At 44.0% G+C, this 14,598-nt stretch overlaps 1 protein-coding gene across 2 annotated transcripts in view; it reads right to left on the bottom strand.

Annotated features, from left to right (window-relative positions):
* Nucleotides 1-718: 718 nt before the first annotated feature.
* Nucleotides 719-14,598, bottom strand: part of cxxc1a (CXXC finger protein 1a) — a 25,140-nt gene continuing 11,260 nt past the window's right edge. The window contains exons 2-14 of one of the 2 annotated variants that reach the window (XM_034171847.1): nt 13,880-14,031; nt 11,755-11,855; nt 11,501-11,640; nt 8,846-9,001; nt 8,200-8,385; nt 8,023-8,124; nt 7,458-7,678; nt 7,157-7,364; nt 6,532-6,642; nt 4,586-4,635; nt 4,399-4,495; nt 4,125-4,277; nt 719-994 (exon numbers count right to left, since the gene is read on the bottom strand). In XM_034171847.1, the coding sequence (XP_034027738.1) occupies nt 848-994; nt 4,125-4,277; nt 4,399-4,495; nt 4,586-4,635; nt 6,532-6,642; nt 7,157-7,364; nt 7,458-7,678; nt 8,023-8,124; nt 8,200-8,385; nt 8,846-9,001; nt 11,501-11,640; nt 11,755-11,855; nt 13,880-14,031 (1,824 nt within the window). In that variant the 3' untranslated portion in view covers nt 719-847. The remainder of the gene's footprint in view (nt 995-4,124; nt 4,278-4,398; nt 4,496-4,585; nt 4,636-6,531; nt 6,643-7,156; nt 7,365-7,457; nt 7,679-8,022; nt 8,125-8,199; nt 8,386-8,845; nt 9,002-11,500; nt 11,641-11,754; nt 11,856-13,879; nt 14,032-14,598) is intronic. The other variant, XM_034171848.1, reaches the window with a different exon arrangement.

The following is a 14,598-nucleotide window of genomic DNA, read 5'->3' as shown; positions in this document are numbered from 1 at the left end:
GCTAGAACACATCCCTGAGGAATGCCAGAGTTAATGTATGCTCAAAATGTTGTGTCGATGAGCCCAATCAACAGACCAAATATTTGCCAAAAATCAACACAAGCTGCAAAAGTATGTTTGTGTTCAATGAGTAATTGCATGAAATGAAATACCAACATTATATACAATAATATGTGTGTGTGTGTATATATATATATATATATATATATATATATATATATATATATATATATATATCTATATCAAGAAGTAACACTACCTACTGCAACACTGACACAAAGTGTAAAAAAGCAATGTCATGATCAAACTATGTAAAAAAAAACAAAAACTGGCATTTTCGCACTATTTTGCTTGTTCTTGTGTGTGATTAAAAAAATACACCACTTTATTTTCAGAGGAACACTTCAGTACTAAATACAGTCATTACATACTGTAGCATTTGTTTTTTTAAATCACATCGTCATAGTGACAATGTACCTCGTGCAACTATGTCATTATGGGTAAAGTGAAAGGTGTATATATTCACTGGGTGGTGGGGGAGGGGCTGGAACAGCGGACACTGAGCGTGTTCGCACACGCACACACGCACACACACACACACACACACACACACACACACACACATTAACAGATCAAAGTTTCTAATCTAAAAACACATTTACACAAAATATATTTAAATAGTGAGTTTTTGTGTTTTTTTCTGAACTGGGTTCTGATATCTGATATTTTATGAAGATGTAAACAGTGAACTTGTCATTCCCACTTTGGAGGTTTGAGCGTTCAGATTAAAACATTCTCAGTCTCAGTGATGGGTTAAAAAGCGTCCAGGAACAGCGTCTATGATTGTCTAGCGGTCCTTGGCCGAGCGGAGGTCAGTGGTGATCGGGTCGTGCTGGATGGTCTGGTGCAGCATCAGAGCCAGTAAACCCGCTCGATTCGTCATCGCCGTCCTCAGATTCCGCTCCTGCTCAAAAAGCTCGTCCAGCTTGTACCACTGAGAAACAGACAGACAAACAGAGAGAGCAATTGCCAATCACACTTGGGATGACTACAGTTCCCATGAGCCTCAGCAGCCATTAACAAAGCTTCCCCATTGGCTTGGCCTGAGGGCGGGTACATCCTACACTTCATCCAATCAGCTCTGTTCACCCAAACAATTGATCTATTTTCCACTTTCACTTGCGCCTCATGATTTTTGTCATAGTGTGCAGCAAAAAAAAAAAAAAAAAAAAAAAAAAAAAAGAGTGGGTCCATCCAGGCAGCGTGTGAAAACAATAAGTCAAAAACAAAAAGCTATCATCTTAAAAGGACAAATCATCAGGACAAACTCATTGCAATCTGGTGAACTTTGAGGTGGCAGATTTCTGCTCTCATATCAGTTCAGTGATCAGTGCTTGATCTCTGATTGGCTGTTCAGTCAGGTGATAAGTTGGTGCTTGTATCTACTGTATGACAGTGAACGCCACAGAGACTGATACCTCAAGATTCACCTGTAAAGATTCAGTCGGGAGCTCGCAGGGTTCACTGATGTGTCAGTTATTTACTGGTGTTCTGATGTGGTGCAGCAAGTAAAACTGGACTCTATTCAGGATAAGTGAATTAGCATCATCACATTAGCATGGCAGCAGTGACTTTTCATAACGTCACAACGTTTAGATAATTGTCAGCCACCACGTGATCCACCAGTGAAAATTTGGCAAACAGTAGGTGGAGCCGTTAGCTCCCTGCAGAACAAAATCTAGTTTTCTAAAATCCTCAACTATGCAAATATAAGATGCCAAAACAGATCAAGACATTTAACATCTGCAACTAAATCTTAATTATGTTTTCACCCCTATTTGTTTGTTTGTGAACAGCCTGGAGCCCACAATTTTTCATATATCGTTATGAAATTTTTACCTAAGATTCACATCCCGAAAGGCAAGAAGTGAGTCAATTTTCAAGATCATAGGTCAAAGTCAAGAAAAAGTCTTGGAAAAATTCCTATATTTAATATTGAATGAATTTTCAAAAATTCATAGCTCTGTTAAAAAAGATCAAATTTCTTTCATATTCAACAGCATTATGTAGGATGGTATCCTTTATCGACTGACAAAGGTTGAGCCAGATTACAGATTTTGTGGCCATTTCAATTTAACTTTGAAAAGTCCATTTAATGTATATTTTACATTATATCTTAATCAAACATGCCCCAATCACTCTCATAATTGAAAGTGAGGTGCAGACTGACACTTTAAATGAATAGACTAAGTGTGAGCTGCATCTGATATTTGATAGTAACATTGAAAAGCCCCTCTGATCTATATTTTAGCTTATGAAAAGTCACTTCTAACAGGACTTTGACCTTGAAAAATGCTTCCAAGGTAAAAATTTGTGGAATTGGAAACTGTGTTGGTGGAGGTTTGCGCACTACAAGTGCAGTGGTCTAGTCTGTTTGTTTGTGAACAGCCTGGAGCCCACTATTTTTCATATATCGTTATGAATTTTTTTTTTTTTACTAAAGATTCAAATCCTTATAGGCAAGAACTGATTCAATTTTCAAGGTCATAGGTCAAAGGTCAAAGTCAGGAAAAAATCTTGGAATTTTGAACAAATTGAAGTTCAACATTTAATGAATTTTGAAAAATTCATAACTGTCAAACAAGCTCAAGTTTCTTTCATATTTGAAAGCGATATGCGGGATGGTATCCTTTATCAACTGACAAAGTTTGATCCGGATCAAAGGTAAAAATTTGTGGAATTGGAAGTGAGTGTTAGCGGAGGTTTGTGTTCTACGAGCATGGTGCTCTAGTTTATAATGTAGGTAGCTAATAAGCCAGCGAGCAAGCAATTTAGCTACCTAACCTAGTCACAATGAAAGCAAATCAAAGCAGCTAGCATAGTTAGTTAGCAGTTATCTTGGTCGACAACAAGCTTGTTACAGAAAGTATAAAAAGTTGTGATTTTACAAAACAGTTTATCCTTAAACTCATAAAAAGATATTAATTTTATGTTTTGCTCCTCACTAAGAACACGTTGGGACACACAAGAAGCCACGTCATCATTAAATTTCCATAATTTCACTTTGTGGAATGTGAGTGTAAATGGGTAATGAAGCGTGTTTTAGCTGAATTAAGGTGAATGGGAATGCCATCGTAGTTATTTCCACACTTCCTTCACAGTGGGGAATCCCTGGCCAGACAAACTGTGACATCATCATGTAACTAAAAACAACATGATCATTTCCCTTTTCGCTTTACTTTCTTTGAACTTTTCTGTCATTAAGTCAAAATAACTAAAAAAAAAGAGATTGTTAACTTTATCGCAACAGTAATATTCGTGAGTACTGTTTTACACCACTGAACAAAACTGCCATCTCATGACGACACTGAGGTTAAAGGAGCTATGAATGACAATTTACACATTAACTAACAGCTACTTTCCATAGAACTATTTAGTGGTTTAGTTTTGTCTGGTAAAAAGAATGAAGCAACGCTCCCTCTGTGCTCTGAGCTTTTCTATTCCTCTTACATTTTTGGTCCAGTCACATGTACAGACTTAGTGCATGAGATGCTTTGCACGTTCACCTTTAGTGCATGTGCATTCTGTCCTGTTAAACCACTGCCCCTCCCCATGTTTACAAAGGGGCAGCTGTAAGCAGGACTCACCACATATTTTTTGTTGATGCCCACATTTCACCTACTCAAGGACACACCCATGTTTCCCCTGGCTGCAGTAGATTGATGGTTACTTTGGAGAGGTGGGGAAGGACATGCTGACTGGCTGGATGACTGCCAGTTTTGACCCAAGGTGGTTCCATGGTTTTTTGCGGCTACATGTGACATGCTGCCACAACTGTCTGACTTTTCCCCACACAGACCTGTTAAAAGACTCCAAACGCAGGTTGTTCTCAATAAGGTTGATGGTTGGGGAGGAGTGGGCGAGGAGGCAAGCTTTGTTTTCACCTTGAAGTTTGGCACAAGTGTGAAACACAGTGGCAGAAAACTCACTTATAGCACCTTAAAGCAACAACTTTGACTGTTCAGTGGGTCTGAAGGGCCATTTACTGTGACATCATGTTTAGCCCAGTGACATAACTCACACCAAACGCAACATATCATGATGGTAATAAAGCTCTGTGGTACCACTCGGACTCTCTCCAGGTCCACCTCTGCACGGCGCAGTTTCTCCCAGCAGTAATGCTTGTTGCACTTCCTCTTGGAAACACGGCAGAACTCTCCAGTTGGCTCAAAGACGTCTTTGACCAGAGGACAGCCACAAACCTCATCTGCTGGGACCTGAGACACAAAGTCATGGTTCAGTTTGTCACAAAATTACCTTGAAACATCATTTTAAAATATCTGGATGAAAAACCATCAAAACCCCAGAATACAGAATCTTCATCAGATTCAAACTTACCTTTGGATCTCTGGAGTGTTCAGGACACAAAACCTGCAGCCGCTTACAGTAGGTCTTACTCTGAGGGTTGTACACATCACAGAACAGTCTGGTGGCTCTGACAGACACACAGAGAAGTTATCGTCTCACCAGGTGGAAACTTCAAGTGTAAGGACAGACACTCTGACCGGCACATAGATGTTCTTACCCCTCTATGCGTGTAGGATACATGGAACCAAATGAAGTCTGACTCTCATACTGTTGGACAGAGAGACAGATGTAATTGGAGTACAGTCATCCCACGTTTATTGCGGGAGTTACGTTCTAAAAATAACCCGCGATAGATGTTTTAAGGCTGTAAAACCCCTCACTACACACTTTATACACTTTTCTCAAACAGGCATTAACATTTTCTTACTTTTCTCTTCTGTGTAAACACTCTCTTTTTTCTTCTGGGCGAGAAGATTATAAACAGACACACGCAGAACACAATGCGCGTACTCTCCCTTCGCTCACTGCCTCCGGAGGTATGGATGAGGGACCCGCAAAGAATCCAAGTCCTCTCTCAGTGGCCATGGAGCTCTGCGGCTGCGGTCAACATCAGGATCAAAACAGCGAGCGTAGTTTCTGGACCTGTTGCCAGATTTGGCGCAGCTCTGCACAGCAGACAGGAGGGTGGTGTGACTGGCCCGCTGCTGAGTTTACAGAGCCCGCAGAAAGCGCATCGGAGGCAGTGAGAGCAATCGCGGTAATGCCGACCGGTGCCGCGACCGGCCCGCCTGATAAGGACGCAGAACACAATGCGCTGTAAAAAAAAAAAAAAGCAAAGCATGCAAAACTGCACTAAAAAAAATCCGCGAAACTGCGAGGCTGCAAAAGGTGAACCGCATTATAGCAAGGGACCACTGTATTTCATTCAGCATTTCACATCAAATAACTGCAAATCTTATTCTGTATGAAGCCTGACTACTACTGGACCCTCTATCGGCTGTTCTTTGAAGACACCAGGTCAAAGGTTACCCCTGGGTAGCTGAGCACCGCCGACAGCCCGCTACCACAGCCGAGCGCCCCCGACAGCAGCGACCTCAGCCGAGCGCCTCAGACAGCCCGCAGACCACAGCCGAACGCCCCCGACAGCCCGCGACCACAGCCGAACGGCCTTCGACAGCCCGCAACCACAGCCAAGCACTGAAACAGCCCCTTCAGACAGCCAAGCGCATTAGATAGTCCGCGACCACAGCCGAATGCCCTTCGACAGCCCGCGACCACAGCCGAATGCCCTTCGACAGCCCGCAACCACAGCCATGCGCCCCGACAGCCCGTGACAACAGCCGAGCGCCCCCGAGAGCCCGCGACAACAGCCGAGCGCCCTCGACAGCCCACGACCACAGCTGAACACCCTTGACAGCCCGCGACCACAGCCAAGCGCTGAAACAGCCCCTTCAGACAGCCGAGCGCATTAGCTAGTCCTCGACCACAGCCGAGCACCTCAGACAGTCCGCGACCACAGCTGAGTGCCTTAGACAGCTCCCTCAGACAGATGAGCGGCCTCAACAGCCCAAGACCACAGCCGAACGCCCTCGACAGCCCACAACAGCCCGCAACCACAGCCAAGCGCTGAAACAGCCCCTTCAGACAGCCGAGCGCCCCCGACAGCCAGCGACCTCAGCCGAGCGCCGTCGACGGACCGCGACCACAGCCGAACGCCCTCGACAGCCCGCAACAGCCCGCGACCACAGCCAAGCGCTGAAACAGCCCCTTCAGGCAGCCAAGTGCATCAGATAGTCCGCGACCACAGCCGAGCGCCTGAGACAGCCTGCGACCACAGCAGCCGAGCACCTCAGACAGCCTGCAACCACAGCTGAGTGCCTTAGAGTCAGCTGTGGTTGGCTCGACTCGCTTGGCTGTCCCTCAGACAGCCAAGCGGCCTCAACAGCCCAAGACCACAACCGAACGCCCCTGACAGCTCGTGACCAGAGGTAATTGCCTCCGATGACTCAGATGGAGTTTCCAAACAACTCAGACTTTCTCCATCCACCTAAACCGCCATCAGCTCACATCCTGAGAGTAACTGTGTGGTTTTATTTTGAAGTTATTATCTGATTTAACTGTGCATGTTGTCATCCAGCTAAAGTCATTTTTCAGGTGGTTAACCTTGGCGTAGCATCTCTCCATGTGTCGCAGCGCCACCTTTGGGTTGATGGGATGACTGCAAGAAACACAGAAGATCTGCAGATCTGTGTCGTCGCCGTCACCTTCAGTCACCTGTGAAGAGTCAAAAATGGTTTATTTATTGACAGTAATGTCCGATCACACAGACATGTTTCAACAGGACAGGAGTGATAAAGAAATTTACTTTGCGCCTTTTGTTTTGAAATGTGCTGCACGCGACCTGCTTCATGATGTTTTAATCCAGTTAAACATTGGATTATAGTTAATTTAATTAACTTTGAATGTTCACATTTATTTGCTGGTTTTAACAAGTCTCAAACCCCACAGTAAGCTGATTTTAATCAGCTATATTTGAGGCTAAATGATTTTGATTGGCTGTCAGAAACCAAATAAATATTTACTGTTTTTGAAATTATGTTTACATTAAAGAAGGGCTTTTCTTCTGTTTGTTTTTGCGCATTTTGGAATCCAAATGATTAACTGAGTAAGTATTTAAACTGATTAAATTCAGTGGCAGCTCAGTCACTGTCACATTTGCCGTTAAGCTGACAATACTATTCTCTATCGTGCTGCTGGTCACTGGCTGTCTTGCAGTTCTCGTCTCTACCTCTTCATCCTGTTGGACCTGCTGCAGTTTGGCATTGGCGATGATGCTCTCCAGCTCATGGAATCGTTTTTCCATCAGAGTGAGGCGGAGCCTGGCAGCCTGTTGCTCTTTCCTGATTCGCTCCAGCTGCTTTCTGCCCATCTCCTCAGCAACACATGGACTCTGCTGCCACTGCTGGATCCTCTGAGGGAGGATCTCATAGATACGACTAGCAGATGCACAGGGAGAAGAGACGCTGGTCAACAGGAGGTGCTGCAGCTTACAGAGTGTTGACACAAATTCGTCACTTTGCTGGACTCACTTGGTGGCGAGCTTCATGCCGCAGTCCTCAGAACAGTACTTGGAGTTAAGTCTCGCTGGCTCAACACAGCTGGGACCCAAACACTGACGTTGACCTCCAACTGACTCCTTAACTCCTCCATCTATGCTCCGCTCACTGTGACGCACGCGCTCCCTGTGGCGCTGCTTCTGCTTGTGTCGGCGAGGCTTGGTTTCCTCCTTAGGAGTAGCGAGAGCCTTCTGTTGGAGGAGAGGAGAAAACAGGAGGGCATGAGGAGAGCAAGAGCGAATAGTGACAGTTGAGGGTGACAGGTGGAAAGGAGCAGAGACAGAGGAGAAGAAAAACATGATAGGAGCAGAGATAGAGGAGAGGAAGAAAAAGGTGATAGGAGTAGAGATAGAGGAGAGGAAGAAAAAGGTGATAGGAGTAGAGACAGAGGAGAGGAAGACGAGGAGAGGAGCAGAAATAGGAGAGGAGAGGAAGAGGAGAGGAGCAGAGATAATTGAGGTGCAGAAGTGGAGAAGTATAGAAACTGCTGGGTCATGACGTCCCCTTTAGTTGAAAGTGAACGTGAAACCATCTTTACCTTCTTCTCCGTCGTCTTCTCTTGCCTCTTGACGTGTTTCACTTTCACAGCTTTCTTCCTCAGAGACTCTGGCTGACCGTCGTCCTCCTCGCTGTACCACACCTACAACACAGGAGGTCACTGTTCTGTGTTCTGACTGGACAGCGAGACAAACATCTTCAGGTGACACGTACTGACCAGGTCTTTGAATCCGGCGGCTTTGTACTGTTCATACAGCTCTAACTCGCTCTCGCTGAACTCTTCCTCATCCTCATCGTCATCATCATCCTCATCCTCTGTCTGAAGCCCTCCCCCACTCCTCTGCAATCCCCGCCCCCTGAGACCACCGCAGTTCATCTCCTCATCTTTCACACGCAACATCTTCTGCTCAAAGAAAACGACATATATCAACATATTCATTACATGTAAGAGTTATGAAGCGAATAGTCAAGAATTGTTCCAAAGGGGCCTTAATGACGTTTAAACAATCAGTCAAAGGTCACCAGATGTTCTACAAACAATCAAAAACCCTCTCTGTGGCTGGGACCTGCCGCTTGCCCCACACCTGCTAACTTCAGACAGGGCGTTAGCATTGGCCTAAGTGGGTGTGACAGACAGAGCACTGAGTGGGCGTGTCTTACGCCGGAGTGCACATATGGAACTCCTATGATGTATGCCACCGAACGCTAAAATTCCAAGACTTTCACATAATATTTGACATGAAACAAATAAATAAAAAACTACAACGTCACTCCTAAAATTAAAATAAGTCCTTTTGTTTCCGTGACTCATTGAAGGATAAGATCAAAGACAGAATGGTGACCGGATGGACCAAAGAACTCACCCGAGCTCGGACCTCGCACTGCCTCAGTCGACATTTCTGTCGGATTTTATTTGGACCTCCAAACTTCTTCATGTCTTTACAGAAGTCGCATTGACCGCAGTCCTCAGTCCGGAGACAGGGGTCACATTCGCCACACATCCGGGCGGAACGCTTAATCTGTGACAAGGAAAATGACAAAATAAGTCATTCGTGCTCAAACAGGAACATATGGGACAAAACATTTATTATTAGAAAAAGGCGACAGCACAAAATACATCATTACTGAGCAGAATTTTATTTTGGAAGTTTATATTGAAGTCACAGATGACCAACAGTGCCCTCTAGTGGCCACCAGGATCTTGCAGTTAGTAACAATGCTTCACAATCCATGTGACCGGGCTGTCTCACCCTGCTCAGAGTGCTGCTCTCATTGGACCGACATCTCTGCTATTTTAGCATTGTGGGATAGCTAGCCGACAGATTGAGCTCGCCGAGCTACTTTCGCTCAGTGTGCCGCTCTCGTTGGAGCGACAACACACAGAATGTGTCTCTTTCAGTGTAGCTTCTTGTTCTGACTTTAACACGAAGTTAACACCCAAGTCTTTCATCGCCAACTGTAAATGATAATCAAAACATTCCAATCGTATCTTTCTGAACTCTTCCGCATCAAACTCCATCGTGTCAAAGTTTACAATGCTCATAAACTTTTAAGTTTCTTAAATATTTATTATGACCACTCTTAAAACTTCAGTTCTCTTTTTAATTTTATTACTGGTAAATTTTCTGGGAACTACTTGTTGCGCAGGAATTCATCTAGGACATCGCCTGCGGGCGCGTACTAACACAGAATCCCCAGAAACTGTGGAAAGTTGTTCGGCCATAACAAGAGCGTCCACTTTTAGCTTGTCATAAGCTAAGCTAGTGGCGCACGTGATTTTATTACGCATATTAAAAGACAACAAGGAGGCCCAAAGTCAGAGGTTCACTGATCCAGTTTCCCTTCTTTTTTCTGTCTCTGTTCTTTTGTTTGTCTGTTTGTCTGTTCTGCTGTCCGTTTTATGTCTGCCTGCTCTCCTCTCTGTATGTTCTTTTGTCTGTCTGTTTGTCTGTTCTGCTGTCTCTTTTTTGTCTGTCTGCTGTTTGTATGTTCTTCTGTCTGTCTGTCTGTCTGCTCTCCTGTCTGTTCTTCTATCTGTCTGTATGTATGTATGTTTGCTCTCCTGTCTGTATGTTCTGTCTGTCTGTTCTCCTGTCTGTATGTTCTTCTATCTGTCTGTATGTATGTATGTTTGCTCTCCTGTCTGTATGTTCTTCTGTCTGTCTGTGTTCTTCTGTCTGTATGTATGTCTGCTCTCCTGTCCGTATGTTCTTCTGTCTGTCTGTCTGCTCTCCTGTCTGTGCTCCTGTCTGTATGTCCTTTTGTCTGTCTGTTCTCCTGTGTGTATGTTCTGTCTGTCTGTCTGCTCTCCTGTCTGTGTGTTCTTCTGTCTGTTTGTTCTCCTGTCTGTCTGTTCTTCTTTGTGTCTGTCTGTCTCTGTTCTTCTTTCTGTCTGTCTGCTCTCCTGTCTGTGTGTTCTCAAGTCTATCTGTCTGTCTTCTCTCCTGTCTGTCTGTTCTTCTGTCTGTCTGCTCTCCTGTCTGTTTGCTGTCCTGTCTGTCTGCTCTCCTGTCTGTGTGTTCTTTTTGTCTGTCTGTCTGTCTTTTCTTTCTTTTGCGTTTCTCTGGATGACCATGTCAAAATGACTATGACCAGTCCTTGACCATGCTGGACAAGGACTGAGACACATACTGGACATCCTGAAGAAAGGTTTTTGAGGATAGTTTTCAAGTGAACACACACACACACACACACACACACACACACACACACACACACACACACACACACACACACACACACACACACACACACACACACACACACACACACACACACACTTTGTGGCTCAGTAATTCAATAAAAATAAAACTTGAGATAATGTGTGTAAATATGACAAGAAAGTTCACATTTCATTCATTTCTTATTCTAATCCAATTACATTCGTTCCGCAAATTTGATTGGTTAATCGTGTGAGATTTCAGACCATAAAATATCATGTTGACGGTGGCAAAGTATTCCACCGTTTCACGTTTGATGTATTACTCCGCGCCCTGAACGCATTGCTATGTAGATGTCAATAATGGCGATGCCAGCTGAGAGTGAGATTAACTGGCAGAGCGACAACGATACCAAAATGGGTGAAGTTAATCTAATCTATCACACGAAAGTATTGATGTGGATTCTGACACATAATTACTCAATGCAGCTGACGAGATCGAGAAATCTGTGCGTGTGCTCGCAGAATTTACAGTCTGGCGTGAAGACGCTGTTGCTACGGTAAACTTCGCAGAGCTGACCACACCCTTTGACAACTTACAAAAAAATAAACCGTGCAAACGATGGACTTGGATTAGAATGTTAATAACCCTGTTGTGTCTGATGATTTACGGATGTTAATGCTGGATTACGGTCGCAAATATCTGTTTTACCGGCGCCGTGACTCCCTTTTCAAACTCAATTTGCTACCATAAACTCCAGCATTAACGTCTGCAAATCATCAGACTCAACAGGGTTATTCCCTAAATAAATGGCTGAAAGTTTCATCTGCAGCTCACAGACCGTTGGAGGCGGGTTACCTGCGAGACACGCCTCCTGTCGATCTTTGGCTGGGAGGTGGAGCTCCCGTCTTCAGATCTGTCTTCCCCATCCAGCTCTGCCTCGCTCCTCTCCTTGGTCTTCTTTGGACGGTATTTGATCTCCAGAGAGGAGTCCCTGTCTGCAGAGGACAGAGACCTCAGACACAACCTCTTCCTGCCAAATGCTCACATCGTGTCGGGGTTCAAGTCCAAACCAGGTTAGCTGATGTAACAAAGGCTGATATCTGACTGACCTCTGCAGGATGGACAGTACCACACCCGGATGGACTTAGCATCTTTTTCTGACACTCCAATACAGTCTCCATGGAACCACTCAGTGCAGCTGTCGCACCCTCTGACAGATAGACAGGCAGACAGACAGTTTTATTCATGCTACACTACTTAATCCCCTCAGCCCTCCATTTATCTGTAAAATAAAACGTAAAAATACATATCAAATTATTGTTTCGATTATTTTTGGATCTGCAGGTCAAATCTAATGAATCCTTCCTAACCCTAAGCCAGACTCTACACCAGATTTCACTGAGTTACAGAGCATCCAGAAAGTATTCACAGAGCTTCACTTTTTCCACATTTTTCAATGTTACAGCCTTATTCCAGAATTAATGAAATTCATTTTTTTTCCCTAAAACTTCTATACACAGTACCCCATAATGACAATGTTAAAAGTTTATTTCTGACATTTTGCCAAATTTATTAACAATTTAAAAACTAAGAAATCACCTATACATAAGTACATAAGACTGTCCCTGTGCTGCTGTAACATTGTAAATTTTCATATCGTGGGCCTATTAAAGGATTATCTTAGCTTAATCACAGCCTTTGCCTCGAAGTTCAAAATTGAGCTCAGGTGACTCCTGTTTCCACTGATCATCCTTGAGATGTTTCTACAGCTTAATTGAAGTAAATTTAGTTGATTGGATATGATTTGGAAAGACACACACCTGTCTATGTATAAGGTCCCACAGTTGACAGTCAGCGCACAATCCAAGCACAAAGTCAAAGGAGTTATCTGTAGACCTCAGAGACAGGAATGTCTCGAGACACAAATCTGGGGAAGGGTACAGAAACATTTCTACTGCTTTGAAGGTCCCAATGAGCACAGTGGCCTCCATCACCTGTAAATGGAAGAAGTTCAGATCCACCAGGACTCTTCCTAGAACTGGCTGCCTGTCTAAACTGAGCGAATGGGGGAGAAGTCACCTCCCCGACATTAGTCAGAGAGGTGACCAACAACACGATGGTCACTCTGTCAGAGCTCTAGCATTTTTCTGTGGAGAGAGGAGAACATTCCAGAAGGACAAACATCTCTGCAGCAATCCACCAATCAGGCCTATATAGTAGAGTGGCCAGACGGAAGCCACTCCTTACTAAAAGGCACATGGCAGCTCACCTGGAGTTTGCCAAAAGGCACCTGAAGGACTCTCAGACCATGAGAAACAAAATTCTCTGATCTGATGAGACAAAGATTGAACTCTTTGGCATCATGTTTGGAGGAAACCAGGCACCATCCCTACAGTGAAGCATGGTGGTGGCAGCATCATGCTGTGGGGATGTTTTTCAGCAGCAGGAACTGGGAGACTAGTCAGGATTGAGGGAAAGATGAATGCAGCAATGTACAGAGACATCCTGGATGAAAACCTGCTCCAGAGCGCTATTGCCCTCATCTGGGGTGACGGTTCATCTTTCAGCAGCACAATGATTCCAAGCACACAGCCAAGATATCAAAGGATTGGCTTCAGAACAACGCTGTGAATGTCTTTGAGTGGCCCAGCCAGAGCCTAGACCTGAATCTGATTGAACATCTCTGGCGAGATCTGAAAATGGCTGTGCACCGACGCGCCCCATCCAACTTGGAGCTTGACAGGTCCTGCAAAGAGGAATGGGCAAAACTACCCAAAGATAGGTGCACCAAGCTTGTGGCATCATATTCAAGACCTGAGGCTGTAATTGCTGCCAAAGGTGCATCAATAAAGTATTGAGCAAAGGGTGTGTATATGTATGCACATGTGATTCCTTGTGTTTTATAAAAATTTGCAAAAAAAAAACAAAACAAAAAAAAAACAAACATTTTTTTCATGTTGTCATTATGGGGTGTTGTGAATACAATTTTGAGGGGTTAAAAATGAATTTCCTCTATTTTGGAATAAGGCTGTAACATAACAAAATGTGCTAAAAGTGAAGTGCTGTGAATACTTTCTGGATGGACCGTATGATCAAGCCCCCTGATCTAAAATGATAAAAAAAACAAAAACGCTGTGACTGTCAGGATTAACAAATTTAAATGATCAAAACATGAAGTATTCTCTGTCAAACTGTCAGTGACGAGAACAGAATTATGAATATGAAGGTTATTACATCATGAAACAGTTGATATCTGGTTTTCTGCAGATGCAGTATACAGGAGCATTAGTGGTTTCCATGGCAACCTCTCCTCCATCATCTCTTCCTTCTCTCTCCTGATCCTCTTCCTCCTTCTGTCCTCGCTCTGCTGTCAATTCCTCCTCAGCCTGATCAACAACATGAACATTTAATTACAGATGCAACAGAAGTAATGATGGTGTTCATTGAGGCTTCACGTGAGGCACTACACGAGGCACAGGATACAAATACTGTAAATTACAGACAAAACTAACGAGCAAGATAAGACTGGTATAACTGAAAAATTTTTACGTATTTTTTTTTCAGTTTGTTGTTCAAACAAACAAAAACCATGTGAAAAGGTCTTTGTGGGTTATGGGAAATTATCTTTACCTGTGGAGTCCCACAAGGTCCTCTTCCAAAACCTGTAGTTTTTTTTTTTAATTGTCATCAATACGTAGCCTATCCCAGCAGTGACATGGTGTGAGGCATGATTCACCCTGGATAGCATGCCGGTCTGTTGCAGGATCACACCCGGAGGGAACCAATACAGGAAGAACATGCAAGCACCACATAGAAAGGCCACAGGTGAGAATCGATCCCATGCCTTCCTTGCTGTGAGGCAACTGTGCTAACCACTAAGCCACTGTGCTGCCAGGGTTGGTGAGCAGTACTAGATATTAAATAATTAATAATTCAAGAATCACATTTTTTCC

This window comes from Thalassophryne amazonica, chromosome 6 (assembly GCF_902500255.1).
Source record: "Thalassophryne amazonica chromosome 6, fThaAma1.1, whole genome shotgun sequence".
NCBI lineage: Eukaryota > Metazoa > Chordata > Actinopteri > Batrachoidiformes > Batrachoididae > Thalassophryne > Thalassophryne amazonica.
Note: the sequence above shows the minus strand (reverse complement) of the source record. Positions and strands in the feature narration are given on the sequence as shown.